The sequence below is a fragment of the Lethenteron reissneri genome, chromosome 27 (assembly GCF_015708825.2).
Source record: "Lethenteron reissneri isolate LAM-NWPU_2019-01 chromosome 27, ASM1570882v1, whole genome shotgun sequence".
In the NCBI taxonomy this organism is placed as follows: domain Eukaryota; kingdom Metazoa; phylum Chordata; class Hyperoartia; order Petromyzontiformes; family Petromyzontidae; genus Lethenteron; species Lethenteron reissneri.
Genome location: NC_083805.1, coordinates 14602623 through 14619338, shown reverse-complemented (window position 1 = coordinate 14619338; position 16716 = coordinate 14602623). Strand labels below are relative to the sequence as shown.

The following is a 16716-nucleotide window of genomic DNA, read 5'->3' as shown; positions in this document are numbered from 1 at the left end:
CCGGAGTTTGAAGAAATTAAATTCGTGTGTCTTAATGACGACAAAGACGAAAATAATTTAGTCGGACCAATAACAGTAATTGGTTATACATGCGTAGCCTTTACCGATTGGATGACTTGGGAAAATTTGTGGTGGTGGGGGGTGAAGGGGTAAATTGGGCGCCTCTCGCATCATCATTTGAATAACTGCGAATGCACTTAACGTGCGACTGTTTTCATCGACGAGACTATGAATAAATAAATGCCCACCAAATTAACAATGCATCACGATCCATTGTGCTCACTGTTGGGTCAGACAAGAGCTGCACAATTCCCACAGCAGCTGCCCTGGAAGTTTTACAGAGTTAGCAAAGCACGCCCGCTGTGCTACCAACATCCTTTGTAATGACGAGTAAATTACTTTTGCGTGGGGGTTACAGCACAAATGCATTATTTTGAAATTAATAAATCAAGCAAAGTTGTAAAATAACCAAGTGGAGTAGAGAACCAATTGATTTTGCTGCCCTGCCCTCTCCTGGTCACATTATCTACAACACCTGTTCTTGAACATGGTAACCCATCCAAGCACTATACATGACCAAACCTGCTTAGCTTCCGAGGTCTCACGAGATAGGGTGTCACGAGATAGGGTGTGTATTCCGGGTGATTTGGTCATCAATACAAGTCCTGATCCACGGCAAAAGAACCGGTCCAAATTTTCTTCTGAAAAAACTAAACTCGATTCACCACTCAATTCCGAGCTCTTGGCCACAGGACAGAGCGCTGCCATTACAGTTTTAAAATCCCCCCCCCCCCCCTCCGTGCGCCAGGCTACACAGGTTAACACGGAGGCAGCTACCAGCTTTGCATTGTAACATTGTGGGTATTTCAGCTTCCATATCGTAAGGGTTATAGGCCTGCCATGCGGCGGCGACATCACTAGGGGGCACTATGGCAGTGAATCTCCTGCATGTCGACACGGCCATGATTTCAAAAGGATTTTTTTCTGCTTTTTCACGACGCTTCCAAGTCGTGGACTGCCCATGAAGTGCAAATGGAAATGGACGGCTGATTGTGCTGTTGGATGCGCGAGTTCCACACACCTCTGCTGCTGTTGTATCGCTGCCAACTGAGCACCAATTGCTGACGAGAGAGAAAAAACACAACACAATCCACATGGTGGCATTAATTCACCAGCATCACACATCACAATTTACTTAGACATGCCAACTCAATGCTTAGGTGGCACCTTTACTTACATCTACACATTCCCACATTCTAGGCAAGACCATGTTCAATACCTGGTTGACGAACACTTAAATCTCGATTTTCACTATAGATAGAAATTAAGACAAGCAATGTGTTTAGGGTTGGAATGAATGTAACACTGTGGTTAGATTTGTGGGTTGACTTATAAGCGGTGATACATGGGTGTTGACTGCTCTCTGATACCGAGCATGTGAACTGTATGTAACTTGTATACGTAATAAAAAATTCGAACATATGCTCATGACATTCACAACATTGCTAAATATACGTGCAGTGCTCATGAGAACTTTGATATAAAATGTATGGTTTAGCCTTCTTCTTAGATCTTGACTTAACCCGCCAGGACAAGAGTGTCTTCATTCAAAATGCATCATATTGGAAGGACAATGGAGCACCAGAATGAGAAACTTGTGTATGTTCAGATACAGATTGGGTGTCAATATAATGAATTATGCAAAATACTCCATTGCAGTGCATAATGAGTTTACACAGGCATATGAACCTTATAGCGGCACCCCGGGCTCTCGCATAATGTCCGTGGAGCAGTCATTTTTAGTTTGTCGAAGGTCGGCGATGCGGCAATCGACTCATTTCGACGAGCTGTACACGATGCACCGCTACGGTGCATACGAGCGTTAAGGGTTTCAGCGCAATCGTCCCGCTGCGTTTCGACATCACGGAGTAGCACCCGATTTCGGATTGATTGGTACCCCAGTCTCGGAGGTAAGTACACCCCTGGAAAAAAGTGTCCCAGAAATGAAAATATTTAATTGCCTCGGCCATTTTGTATTATTTGGTACCCCGGGGTACCGCCATAAGGATCATATAATGTTTTTGCCAAGAGGATCCCCATTCAATCTTGATTTGAAGCTTTCGTGACTGCAGGAATCCATACTCTTTGGTTCTGATTGACAGGATGCTTGCGCTGCACCCGAAACATTGTGATTTATTTTATTTTATACCTGCGTGACTTAAGCCGAAAGAACCAAAGAGTAATGATCCCCATTGCTCAGAGGGAAAGCTCTCAGCAATAACATATTCAACCAGCAGTATGTTAAAAAAAAGCTGATGACCAAAGGCATAACCAGTCCAGGGTTCGTTAAAATAAATGTGGTTGGTTAAAGTGTAGGTGGTCAAAACAAAAAAAGTATATTATTTTCATGGTAGATACACAAAAGAAAATGTATTTAATTCCTATAGAGGAGTCACAGGTGTAGGCATAAATACGATGGATGGCAGCAACCTTGCGGAACCAAGTATAGCCCCGAATACGACGTCGGATTATAAACAACGTTACCACAAGAGGGTGCTTGAGACGCGTGGACAGACGAGCACCAGTGTGCCGCAACAAACTATTAATTCCTCCATCTATAGCATCCCTCAAGAAAATAAGAGGCCTTGTTTCCTTTGAGTATAATAAAGACTGCAATACCAACAGTTGTCGAATGAGAGCCGAGCCAAGTGATAACATGCAGTTAAAGTATTCCCCTCATGATTCACGAACTTCCTATCCGCAATTTTGGCTGTCCGCGAATCGCATCTGGAACACTGCACGGACTGCATCGAGAGAAAGTGATGAGAAAGTGACGAGAGCAAAAACTTCAAAGCTTTAGAAGCATTTGCAGGCGTTCTCGAGAACAATATTTGTTGGCCAACATCATTATCCACGAAATTTGCGATTTACGAACAGCTCCGGAACATATCCCTCGCGAATGAGGGAAAACTATACGGCAAACGTGCCCAAAATTATTATTACGCACTACCCCAGCTGAATTTGGGTAATAAAATCCCACGCAAATCCACATTTTGGTATAAATGCAGCTTGCTTACACACTGCAGGCATAAATATGCAAGTGTCAAGAGTTCAAACGCATGTCACCCTATTAAATACCACTTTATAGAGTTCATCGGTGTACACACACACAGTACTGTATAAACATATTTCTCTTAAAAAAATGATTTACCATAAGCACAAGCGGCGATTAAGATCTACGAAACGTCGCTAAATGAGCAAATAACACATTTAACGAAATGTGTAAGCATTTACATAAAATGGCACAGCAGCAACAATATATAATAGCAGGTCAGTGCTAGTGAGTCCTTTTAACAAACTCAAAGATGAATAAATGAAATATCCAGCTGCTGCCAACGTGCTGCTTTGAATCAGACAAGTTTAGACGGGCACAAAGATGGTTGAAATTGACTGACAAAACATTGAAGTTCAGCATTAAAACGTAATTAGGTCAGCTACCTCTATCAAGGCCATTTATTCTGCGGTTAAAATTACTGTAAGTGTAGCGACGCGGCTTGGCTCACAGCAGCTTAATGAGTTTGTTTGGGTCTAAAAATAAGCGCGTAAAGCCCTGGGTATTAACCATATATAGTGCATCCAACAAGGGATTGGACATTTTAACATGGACGGGGACAGAACATTCACCGTCACCGTGAGACCAGGCACGGAACACGTGTCGTAACTTCGAGGCGCGGGTGTACACGCAGAAGTTCTCGCACAGTGCGCGACGCAAACGGTACAACGAAACAGCGAGGGAGATGTACCGAATAAAAAAAAAAGTAAAAATGTTTCCCTGCTCAAATGAGCGTGAAACGATGCCAATTTCCATATGCCCCACCGTGCTAGTAATGAAAATCCTGATTCACATCGTAGGGCCTAGTAACTTCACAGGAAAAAACTAAATAAAACTCATTTACGTGCAAGGGGGTGATGATGGGCTGGGCCAACCAGCCACATCTTTGCTCCCTTCCGACTGGGCGGCACAGTGGGAACGCCCGTGCACAATGCGTAGGAGACGCGTTCCGACATGAGTTGGGAGCGCTGAAGGCTATTGACAGAGGACTTTGTAAAAACGTGTTTGTCAAGATGAACGCAAAATAACATTTCGCAATATGAGACACTGACCCAGAAGTGTAATGGCCAGAAACCCAAGAAGCTAGGTCATATATAGAAAAGCAGGCAAGGAAACTTGCCTCAGAATACACAACATCCCATACACAACCGTCAACAGTCACTGAAATGTTTATCAAGCGGTAAGCTTGTACATTTTGTATTAGCAGAGGGGAACAACAGCAACATGGAACGTTACTCAAGAAGAAAACACATAATTGGTGACATTTCTTGCAATGGCCATCCTGCACAGCACAGAGGTGCCAGAGAGGTCGTCATGTGCTGTGAAGGGCCACTGCCAAACACTGTCACCTGTGACTGCTCATTCCTCTTAAGCCACTGTTCTTGACGAATGTGTTGTTTATTATTTGTTGCTATTTGTGCACCACTGACAGCGCAAAATCAACAAAACAATTTTCCTATTTAATTGGGTCTCTTCAATTTGAAGCCTAGCAAGAATTCGACTCTTCCATGACAAAGGAATACCTTTAGAATCCACACTACAGAGGATGCGTGGCAGCATTAATCAGGGTCTTGGTGGAACGATACTCCCCATGTGGCACAAGTGTGTAATGGTATCAGTGTTGCTGATGCTATTCTTGCAAAACGTTTGCATCACTTCCAAAGTAAACCTGTCGCTCAAGTAACTCACGGCAACGCAAGATATTTCACTAAAATTGCATTGGTGAAATGATCAAAAGAATAAGTAGAAACATTACCGATTAAATATTTGCTGATGGCAGTCAATACAACCAATACGAATTAATTACAGTAAACTGAAGAAAAAAAACCCAAGGGTACAAAAGTTGGGCTCAAGAAAAATACGAGAAAAAGAAATTTCACGTCCTTACGAGACTAGATCAGAAACATGGATACTGACAAAGAAAAAGGCACAGAAGCTGAAAAATGCACAAAGGAACATAGGAGAGATTCATGCTTGGAATTACGATGAGACACGAAAAAAAGGGGAACAAATGGATGTGAGAAAAACTCATTTACAGGCACTGCTGTTGACTTATAAGAAAGTATGTAGGCTTGAGGCAGGATACATCTTAAGAAGGGTGGCCCGGTGGTGCAGAAATGCAGCCGGTGGAGAAGAACACTACTGAAACGACGTCCACCAGAGATGGAGCAATAAAATCAGCTGGTGTGCAGGAGCTATATGTATTGTTGCTTCTTATGATCGGCGAAGTATGGCAAAAGCTTGGGTAGTAAGCTATTCATCTAGCAGTCGGCAAATCGAGGCTGATGATGATTTATTGTAGGATGTAACATACGTAGTGATAAACTACATTCGGAACACCGGTGGCACAACTAAATCCCTGGCATACGTAAAGATGCAACCCGAAGGCCAAACGGTGCTCATTTCATGGACAGACATCAAGGAGGTGGATGCGAGGACTGTCCGACACAAGCCTGAAGCTTTGTTCGAGATGGAGGGGAAAAAAATACTTCAAAGTTATCCTAAGGAGCGTTCAGACTCTACAGGCATTGGGCTTTGATGTATTTTTTTGCCATTAAAGCAGCGAATGTGGGACAGCCCAGGACACAACAACACAGATACGCATCTGCACAGAAATGTTTGCTTCAGGGTTGCATTTTCCTTTAGAAAGGGTGCGCACTTGACAATAGCCTATGCTAATCTCTCTAATGATGAGTGCATATCAAGCGATACAATGGTTTTCAAACACAGATAAATAGTATTTCATAGTTGCCCTGTATGCAGAACCTCTGCCAAGAGTTTGGATTTATAAACAGTGGTGGAGCAGTGGTTCATGCAATCTATATATATAAAATCGTTCATGTCTGTCTGTGTGTGTATTTCGGCCCATACGCACTTTCATTGGACGGCGGTTGCCCCTGGCAACGGCTAGCCACGCCTTCGCCGCTTTCATTGGACCTGGCAACGGCTAGTGACGCCTTCGCCAAGGGCTGCAGTTTCATTGGACGGCGGTTGCTTCAGCCAACGGCTAGCCACGCCTTCGCCACTTTCATAAGCTCCGTATTTAATTAAATAATAGCCATTACACAGTATTGTTGGAGCGCTGAGGGGGGGGGAAGGAACGCCACCCGTACCCTGCCTCTTCCAAGCCGACAATTTTAGGCGAGGCCGCAGGCTTTGCACGCTACTAGGCCTCGACACCCACCACGCCACTCTGAGGTAAATTCATCAAAGTTTTTCCTACTCTTCACTACACCCCCACCACAATGTGTGCTATTAATATTACTTTTAAACCCAACGCGCCAACAATCGATTACTTTAATGTTCACTGTACAAATACTCATTAAGCTGGGTGAGCGTACTGCCAGTCTATCATGTACACTGTAGCCTGCTTATTAAGCTCGGTGAGCGTACTGCCACTCTATCATGTACACTCTAGCCTGCTTATGAAGCTGACTGCGTGTACTGGCAGTCTATAATGTGGACTGTAGCCTGGTTATTATAATCGATTCTTTATATGTTCTTTGTACAAACAGTCATTAAGCTGCTTGAGCGACCCCAGTTCGATTCCAACTCACGCCCACCACCGCTGACGATTATTTGAAACGGACCTGGCCCTCCCCTAGGTCCACTCAGCCTCAAACGCGTAACTGCTGTCGTGTGTGAACATCGTCACTGGGGAGACAAAGGCGGCGGGGCATCGTGGATCCAAGTCCCGGGCGAAGCCGGGTCATGTGTATGTGTGTTTGTGTTTATGTGTATGTCTGTGTGTCTCTATGTATGTGTGTATGTATGTGTATGTATGTGTTTGTGTGTATGTGTGTGTGTATGTATGTGGGTTTTTTTATGTCTTTATGTGTATGTCTGCGTGTCTCTATGTATGTGTGTATGTACGTGTGTGCATGTGTTTGTGTGTATGTATGTGTGTGTCTATGTATGTGTGTGTATGTGTTTTTGTGTATGTATGTGTGTGTATGTATGTGTGTTATGTGTCTGTCTGTGTCTGCATGTATGTGTGTGTGTATTGTGTATGTGTTTGTGTGCATGTATGTGTGTGTTTGTGTGTATGTGTATGTCTGTGTGTATGTATGTGTATGTGTGTGTATGTGTTTGTGTGTATGTGTGTGTATGTGTTTGTATGTGTTTGTGTGTTTACGCTCGCATTACACAAATGTGTTGCTGGTCTAAGGCGTTCCTCGCACAGCATTGCCGCTTTATTTTTTCAGTCGTTTACTGCCTTACGCACCCTGAAAGTCGTGTGTGTCTGCAGCAAGCGCGTGTATGTGTACCTATGGACGCGCGCGCGTGTGTTGTGTAGGGGGAACGGTAGTGTAGTGCTTAGCGTGCTGCCTGTGTCTGTGTGTGTGTGTCTGTGTGTGTGTCTGTGTGTGTGTCTGTGTGTGTGTCTGTGTGTGTGTCTGTGTGTGTGTCTGTGTGTGTGCGTGTGTGGTGTGTGAGGAGCGGTGGGTGTAGTGCTTAACGCTACGCTGCGCTACCAACACTGCAAACCCAGTTCGATTCCCGCTCACGGCCACCACCAGTGACGATTATTTTAACCTCCCCTAGGTCGACTCTGCCTCAAACGAGTAACTGCTGTAGCGTATTAACATCGCCACTGGGGAGACAAAGGCGGCCGGCCGTGGTAGATACAAGTCCCGGGCGAAGCCGGGTAGTACAGCTAGTGCTCTATAAACCTGGTAACCCGAGTTTGATTCTAAGCCACAGCTAACATAGGAGAGTGATAACTGAAACGGTCCTAAGCCACCCTTTACCAACACACACTGACCGGAGTGGTGAAGTACGGTCAAACAACCTCGAATGACCCACACGGCAGGGTAGGGGGGTAGCCTTCATCCCATAGTGGAATGACAAAAGGTTGAAGATTCTAATAATTTAATTCAACGGCTTTCAACAGGAATCAGATCACGCGAGTTGCATTGTACACGGAATCTGTGCTGTGGTTTCAGCTTCACAAAGGCTCATCAGCAAAGAGTAACGGTGCTGCTCTACTGCCATAATTGTGTACATGTCTGTTGTATCAAACACTGAGGCAAGAGATCTGTGCAAAGTGGTCGAACACTGGTGAGACAAGGCCCTCTGCCAATAAGTTTCAAAGACTGCTTTTATCAGAGCATGTATGTAGAACTTCTTTCACACCGGAAATAGCCATACTGTGCTAATCGGAGGAGCGGAGCATGTTTGTTTGCATGTTTTTACCACAAGCATGTGTGGTAAATGCAGACTTGATGCCTTGCAATGGGGTGTCTGAACATCTCAACACCTCCTGTATTATTGCCGAAAAGGATGAAGTCGATCATTGTTTTATCATTTTGATACTGGCAAACAAACAAGATACCATGGACTATAACGATTCGATGGCACATAATGCGCGCGAGAAGAACAACCGACATATTGCCACATCCCTGCTTCTTTGCCCTGTGTGGAAAAAGTATAAGGCCCACATATATAAACAGGAAGCGGTCACATCTCCCTGGTATACAATGTCGAAACGCTCCAATATCTCTCGCAGTAACGCTTGCTGCCGCCCGTTGCTCAGATTCAAAAGGCCGTCTGCCCTGTTCGAACAAGCAATAAGGACGCGCTCAAGTCTCGTTACAATCACTCGCAACCATTACAAGAGATAGAGATATAAAAGTACAGTGGGTGGTGGATATAAGCACATCTAATATAGGCAACACCCTTACATCACGCTGATTGGGGGCAATGGGCAACATCTGAAACATCTAGCATTGCTCCCAATGGGATAATGTGCTTATATAGGAGCGCCACGGTGAGATGTGAACTACCTCGCCTGGTATACAGGAGGTCGTGGGTTTGATCCCGACCCTGACGCTTGTATATTTGGAGTTTGCATTTTCTCCCCACGACTGACGCCCACCACCTCCCACTTCCCCACTACGCGGCGAGTGGGATTACTCATCGCGATTCCTCATCAGAAACGTAAACATTCGCGTGTCATTTGCATGAATCACATAGAATGGAGTCTTGCGACTAACAATCTTACTCACGTGCTGCGAGCGAGAACTGATGATAATCGATAGTGGAACTTGGTCGGCGCTACGGAGGGGTGCCCGTACTTGATTCACAGCAATTATTAAGCGCGTGGCGCAACCACCAGATCGCAAGGGAATTAATGTTTATCCCTCCATGCTGTACGCAATGGGTACATGCCACCCCTACAGTTACTTAAGCTACCCCCCCCCCCAATGATAAATAAGGAAAACCATGCATATGCGTGTCCTGTAACCCTTTCCAACACACGTTTGTCTCTGGAATACAGTATTTAACGACCTATAATTAAAGGATTTCCACCTCCAATCATGACTTGCCTATGGACAGCAACACACCATCTCTATGCCCATGTGCCTCGCATGACCTGTGTACACCCCGCCGGCAATCTATGTTCACGCATGCTTCCATGCATCGTGTCTGGATTGCGTATGCATACAAATGAGAGATTGAAGAGCTCACTTGGACAAGGCGGCTCTTCAGGGGAGACCTAGATTTTGTTTCCCCCTTACTCACTCCAAGCACTAATTTGGAAGGCGGATCAAATGAATTAAATTACCTTTGAGCATTATAAAAAAACGCCTTTTGGCAGTCCTCTGGGCCAGCACCGTTTGAGACGAAGTTGTCTCTGGTGTGGGCCAACAGTTTCAAAGACAATGCATATATTAGAGTATGTTTTTTTGTTTGCATTCTGACCACAAGTATTGTGATTAATGCAGACATGATTCCTTGTAAAAGGTTTCAGTTTGGTGTTTTAACATCTTAACACATCTGTTTTGTTGCCAGAAAAAAGGGGGAAAACATATTCTCATATTTTGGTGCTGGCAAAGGAGGTCCCATGATGATGAAACCCTTAGCTTCTTCATATTCTGAAGTAGTAAGAATATTGAAGCTTTTTTAAACTATGGACCCACTGCAGCAATATTCTCGAGATCTCGCATTATTAGCGGATATCTTATCATTTACAAATGCATAAAGAGTACCACTGGTTTATCAAGCCTCATGTTGCTCATGAGGCTCAGTATCTTTGTAAGCGGCGTACCGGCAAACGCTCCTGCAATGGAGTAGTCTGGAAGGGCTGCAGCACACAATGGACTGAATGTTCCTTTTAGAGAATGTATAAACAATCCTACGTACCCATCTTGTCTGCTTAAGGGACAGGTCTTTCGTTTAAAGCTTCCTTCCTTGAATTCAAATGAACACTTCCTTCGTCACATCGTCAGGTGGACGCCTTCTTACATCCAGTTGTCGAGCAGTGGCTTACGTTTTCTACCGCTTGCCCTTTTCCCATACGTCCCAACATCCTTCCTTCTTGAACTTCAAAATGACAATATTTACATATACTGGAGAAACCCGGTGGGCTATAAAGCACTTTTTATATGAGTAAGCACTTCAACTGACAATTCGCCAAACAGAACTTTTGCCTTCAATACATTACACAAAAGACGTTATTTACACTAAAGATTTTCCTGAAACGTTTGTGTTGACAACCTGCGTTTCACCTTTAACTCCTAGATTCTCCATGTAACGAATTTAAATACCCACTCCCTATCTGCCGGTCTTCAGCATACGCCAATTATGTGCGATACATGCCCACACCACATGTGCCTTGAACTCACAACCCTAGCAAACCATGCACCACTTTACGATATAACAGCAAGACAAAAGTGGAATCCCACTCGCCCAAATGTGAAAAGTATTTTTTTTTGCTTTTTTCCCCTCTTCACATTACTACAAATGAGGCCGTATGGATAATTACGCCACTAAATATTTCATTACCACTCAACCCGTGTGCTTTCCAGCGAGACGCACGCACCTCACACCTATTTACGATTATGAGAAGAGCACAATTGAAATTTGGATGGCCGCATAAAACCACCGCTCCCCAAGACGGGCTAAATTGGCGTACGATTTCACTGTTAATCCAAACGGCCGCCGAGTAATTTTTACGAGGCTTCAAGTACACGTCAACAGGGACCTCAAAAGACCCCGTGACATCCTGCGCATGAATTTGGAGACACACCGCGTGTCACTCTTTGCATCTCCCATATGCAGAGGCAAATCATTATTGGTTAAGCCATACAATATGTTCCCTGCCCTGAGGTGAAGAGTGTTCGACGAGCAATAATAAGATCACAAGTGCAAATCCTGGTTGAGGGCTGACTAGACACTATCACCCCTTCGAGGTCAATTAAAAACTTTGTATGAAGTCCACCAGTCGCTATCTTACGAAAAGACAGGCCTCCAGCATAGAAATACGGAAGTTCCACCACTGGCTCAGGGCAGCCAATATAAACGAGAGCTACCCTATGACTCCATGGGGAAGAGGCATCATACCCTTTTCGACGATTAAAACCCATCATTTCTAATAATACCGATCGGGACATCTCCGTTCATTCCCACATCAGATTTCAAAGAAGATATATTTTTTGGACATCAACCTTAAGCAATTTTTTGCAGTTTTCCCACCCAATGGTTTTGAATAATTAAGGCCACAATTTCGCACCACCCCATCAGGTAAAAACTTCGTAACGGAATATCCGGAAATGCAGGAGCCACACAAACGATTACGACTCACGAGCACCAACGACTCAACGGTGACAACGATGCCCAACAGAGAGGCGAGGAGGCAGCTGAGGAACCCAGGAAATCCGCTGGGTGACGACATGCCAATGGACACGGGGTACTACTTACGGTCACTTTGAGGCGCCATTTTCTTGCTGTCAGGATTGTCTGCAAGAGAAAGAGACACACGCTGACCAAATATAAATATATGTATAGTAAAGTTTGCTCGCTTGTTTGCGGTGGCGGCTCCTCGTTTGGACGGAGGGAAAGTCCGCAAACAAACTGCACATCCGAGTGCCTGAATTTGCAAACTCGACCAAACTTCACAAGGGACCCCCCCCACCCCTTTTCTGCGAGCGCGCAAGCGCTGCCGTAACCCCCCCCCCCCCATTGGGGTTACAGTGAAGGGAAGTGGGCAGTGGACAGAGGAGAGGGTCGGGGACGCCAAAGTACAACGCAGACACAAGAGGAAGCGAAATGTGCACGCACAGACGCCGCACAAGTTTCACGGCACACAGACGGTCACCGGGGGGGGGGACAGGTACACAGACAACAAGGCACACACGTGTAGCGTGACGCACCAGGATATTTTACGGTTTACGCGGAATCAAATCGCTCACAACACAGGAAGACGCACGTGCGTGCGCGCAAATCCGCACACAGGTACAGCGACATACGCAGAGCAAACGGCTCGCTGCTAACTACTCCGTGAAATGTAAATACTTCTAAACCATAACAAGATTGGCTCTCGCACCCGAAATTGCCATTGCAGCCATTTTGAATAAATTTAAGCAACTGCATTTTGTAGTTAGTGTAAGAAAGTAAAAGCCAAAACAACTCACCACCTGCGTCGCCAATACTGGCTCATGATGGGAGGACAGCAGGCTATCATTTTGGAAAACGGTCCTTTAAGAGCACAAGTTGGCGGCAATCACTTGGAAATATTAGCCAACTAAATATTTTTTCTCTTATAACGTAACGTTAAGATCGAAGATGGAGAGAGATTATTTAACACGAAGGCATTTCGTGACCAATATCATCCATAAGAGGTTTTTTGGTTGGATCGTGTAAATATTTACGCAATCTAACCTCCATTATGGACAGTCTTTGATGGAGATTCACTGCCTGTGCTGTTAAGTTTACAATTCAGAGACACAGCAGGGCTCGGTGTATAGTACCTAATCAAAATAATAAAAGCGCACCATTTAAATTATTTGGTTGATGTTAATGGGTCCTATTTAGGAGCGGTCACATGCACAACCTGCATGTTAGGGCAGCCATCCGTCTTTCCAAACAAACGGCTTGAAACTTACGAAACAATTCCGATTTAAACCATTGTTTTACATGTAGATTTACTGTTATCAAGTAGCATTTTGGCCATAACATACAGTGAAATGGATGTGTAAAATAAATATATTTTTGGTTGGTATAGATGCCATGTGACGGGTTGACGTTACCATGCAGCCACTAGGAACTGCCACTTTCACCAACGACTGCAATGTTAATAATAATTGATACCCAACAATGAATACAATTTCCAAAGACAAGTGGGAGTGTGGGAAATCGCTACCCCCGTTAGTATTTACTAGAATGACACACCGAAACAGAAAGGCTAAAAATGAGAGATATATTTCTACCTTAACAGCTATTGGAGCTAATTATAATCTTACAGCAATATTCCAGATGGATGAGCGGTCATTATTGAAAGTTAATCTGAACTACAATTTTCTACTTTTTTTATTCAAATAGCTTCTAAGCGAACATGTGCGATCACTTAAAATCTGGCTTAACATTCACAGAGCTGCATGACACACAAACCACACATGTGCCTACACACCACTCTGCTCTTAAGAACAAAGTAAAACACACATGCAGGCAGACCAGTCAGGTGTCCATGGGACAATGTCGTTGTCTTTTTGGCTTCACAGAAATTTCTTTTTTACATATATACACACTGGGGGGCCCGCCGACCAGCAATAATCAAACCAGTGCATTCACTTCAATGCACACAGCTTCTTCGGCCACAAAAAGTAAAATGAAGAGCAACAATGTGCACACGTGTTTTGAGAGGAAAAAGCCTCTCGAGTTTTAATGAATTAGACTACCTTGATCTCGAATCCCAGATGTCTAAACGCTGCGTGAGAAACGCGCCAGCTGCACGTGGCGGGGGTTATCGCTCACGCGGCACGGGGCTTGATAAATCATCCCATGGAAACGGGAGACATTCACAAGTGACACGCACACGCGCATAGGTAGGGAAGCGGCCAAGCATCCGCGGGCACTGGGGAAACACAGCAGGGGTGGGGGATTGGGTAGGGGAGGCAGGAAGTCGTTTGAGAGATCCACACTCACGGTGCCAAGAACAAGACCCGCAAGGCTCGGTTAGGGAACAGAATATAGAGATTCAAGTGGATTGTGCCAGCAGAGTTTGCTCAAAAAATATACATCGATTAGAGATTATTTTAAGCACAGCTGTACGTGAAGTGTCAGGCACCGTAAAATCATATCTCTGCGTCAATTTTCAAAAACCGGTAAGAATTTTTCTTTTAACATTACTTTATTAAGCCCAAAATCCTTCACCTTTAAAAAATGAAAGAACCCCACCAAAAAAAGAAAACAGAAGGATAGGTAAAATCAGCAGAAATGACAACAAAGCGGATGTGAGAAAAAAATTAAGCAAAATCACAAGACGACACCACCGTCACCAAACATTTCCAAACAGGCAAACACGCAAGCAAAGTAAAAGGAAGGCAAGTTAGTTGAGAGAGATGAAGGAGTCACTTGGTGTGACGGAGGCGTTTGCCCTCAGCTGGACGAAGGTTGCATTTAATTCAAGGCAGTGTTGTTTCCAGGCAAATGTGGTGCCTTTTTCAACGTGTACGCATTGCGCTATGAACTTCATTGTTTTAACAATTTCATCGGCAATGGCACAACAATACTTTTGGCTCCTCGATACAGAACAAGTGGGCCAATCTTTTTGCTTTTCCTCAATTCCTTTTCATAATGCCACAATTGTCCATAATTGCCACCCTAATCAACTACTCCGACATCACAAAAGTGTGGCATTGCATTACAAGACACCTCGAAGATACACGTGGCTCCAAAGGTAGAACGCAACGTTGTGTTTGTCACTAACAATGGTATGTAGGTCATTGTCTCAATGTCAATAACAAAACAACCCCAAGCTAGTTTCTGACAGCCCTATTAAGAGCCACCTCACAACGACAAATAAAAAATCCATAACTCACGAGGTGACCATCTATTATGTCAGCAAGCAATCCCCCACTTCGTAGCCAGAACTTACAAATTATTATTTTAAAAAACCAGGCCAAGTCTCTTATATCATGGCGGGGGGGGGGATGCAACTGAGACTTAAAAAACACTGCCAAATTTGTATCTCCATCAGCTAATGGGTTTCCAAACTAGCAAACCTTTCGCAATGAACGCATTTAGTTTAGACGTGAAGTAAAGCTGAAAACGAAAGTGACGAAAACGGCATACAAGATTTGATATCGCGTCCTAAATTAACCTGATCCGTAGGAAGGGTGGGGGGGGTAGTGCGTTTGGAAGATATAAGAAAGGAAAGTATCACGTGGCCATCAGGGCCTAATGAATTATCGGCAAAACTAAAATCCATGGGCTGAGAGCTCCACTTGGGCACGCAGCTTCCATCAACGGATGCACCATTTACAGCCACCAAATTGGTGTGTTCACAACCACCACGCACGAAGTTACGCAGCCTAAATTTCACAAGTTTAAATACACCACGACATCTGCATACATGTAATTATATCTATATATCCCACTGATGTTATCTTATAAAAACAAATCAATCAGGTCTGATGTACTTATGAGCGACCTCTCAAGTCACAACATCGCTTTATTATATTCGCCACCAAAATATGCCAGCGTTAAGCTGTAAATGGCTTTAAGCAGTCCCAAATGCAACCAAAACTTATCATAAATCAATACCTATAGGTAACGGTCACCCTCGTTAAGCATCGATATCCTATACCAATTTAGATCAACTTTCCTGTGTTGTGCATTTATGTCTCCATTTTACCTAGACCACCAGTGCAACATGATAAACACTCGCTGTGCTCCTACTGTGGACTATTACATCGCCACATCTTGAGATATCGTTACAAACTGCGGAAGACTTCAACCTACAGGACTGTTGATGGCTAACTGAGATGACGACGAAGTGGTCGAGTAAAAGTACAATAAGCCTTGCTGGAGGAGCCTCTGTTACAGATGGCGACACCAATGATTAACGATTAGCCCCCCCCCCCCCAATCCCTCTCCTCAAAGCAAAGTGAAAAATATTTTTCTTGAGCAGGCAGCGACAATCTTTCTGCTGCCTTAACGTAAAGGATCACTTCACACCGGTCGAGGAAGTTCATGAACGAAGCCAAGGGATCCATGCTCTTTGATTATTTCGGTAAAGTCACGTAGATGAAAAATAAAAATTATAACTAAATTAAATCACGACGTTTTGGAGGCAACACAAGCTTCCGTCATCAGGTGGAACAGCCACAGCAAAATTGCTATTCACTACAGTAATGTTGTAATTTTGCTGTGGCTGTTCCACCTGATGACGGAAGCTTGTGTTGCCTCCGAAACGTCGTGATTTAATTTTGTTATTTTAATTTTATTATTTTTCTTTTTCATCTACGTGATTTTACCGAAAGAACCAAAGAGTATGGATCCTTGCAGTCACGAAAATTTCAAATCTAGAAAGGGACAATGCTCAAGAAAAAAATATAATGAGGAACACATCCTTCAAGGTGGTACAAAGCTAATCGAACTAAGGGGTTTGAAGGTTTAGCTCCTGCTGAAAGTGAGGTGGTGACTGCTTTGGGTAATATATTGAAAACAATCCACTATTGTCAAGAGGGCTGCAAACAAACTTACATAATCAGCATCCACATGCCTCTCTCGGAAGCAGGGAAAAACTCGCTTGATATTTTTTTTACCCAGTTGAATCAAGATTAAATCAGGATGTTTTGACCAACTCATGAAAGCATCCT

The 16716-nt window shown here is 44.0% G+C and overlaps 1 protein-coding gene across 19 annotated transcripts in view; it reads right to left on the bottom strand.

Annotated features, from left to right (window-relative positions):
- LOC133348619 (far upstream element-binding protein 1-like) overlaps nt 1-16716 on the bottom strand; it is a 63527-nt gene that overhangs the window by 25179 nt on the left and 21632 nt on the right. For 15 of the 19 annotated variants that reach the window (XM_061561541.1, XM_061561543.1, XM_061561530.1 and 12 more), the window contains 2 exons: nt 11816-11854; nt 1082-1121 (listed from right to left, as the gene is read on the bottom strand). In XM_061561541.1, the coding sequence (XP_061417525.1) occupies nt 1082-1121; nt 11816-11854 (79 nt within the window). The remainder of the gene's footprint in view (nt 1-1081; nt 1122-11815; nt 11855-16716) is intronic. The other 4 variants (XM_061561545.1, XM_061561538.1, XM_061561537.1 and 1 more) reach the window with 1 other exon arrangement.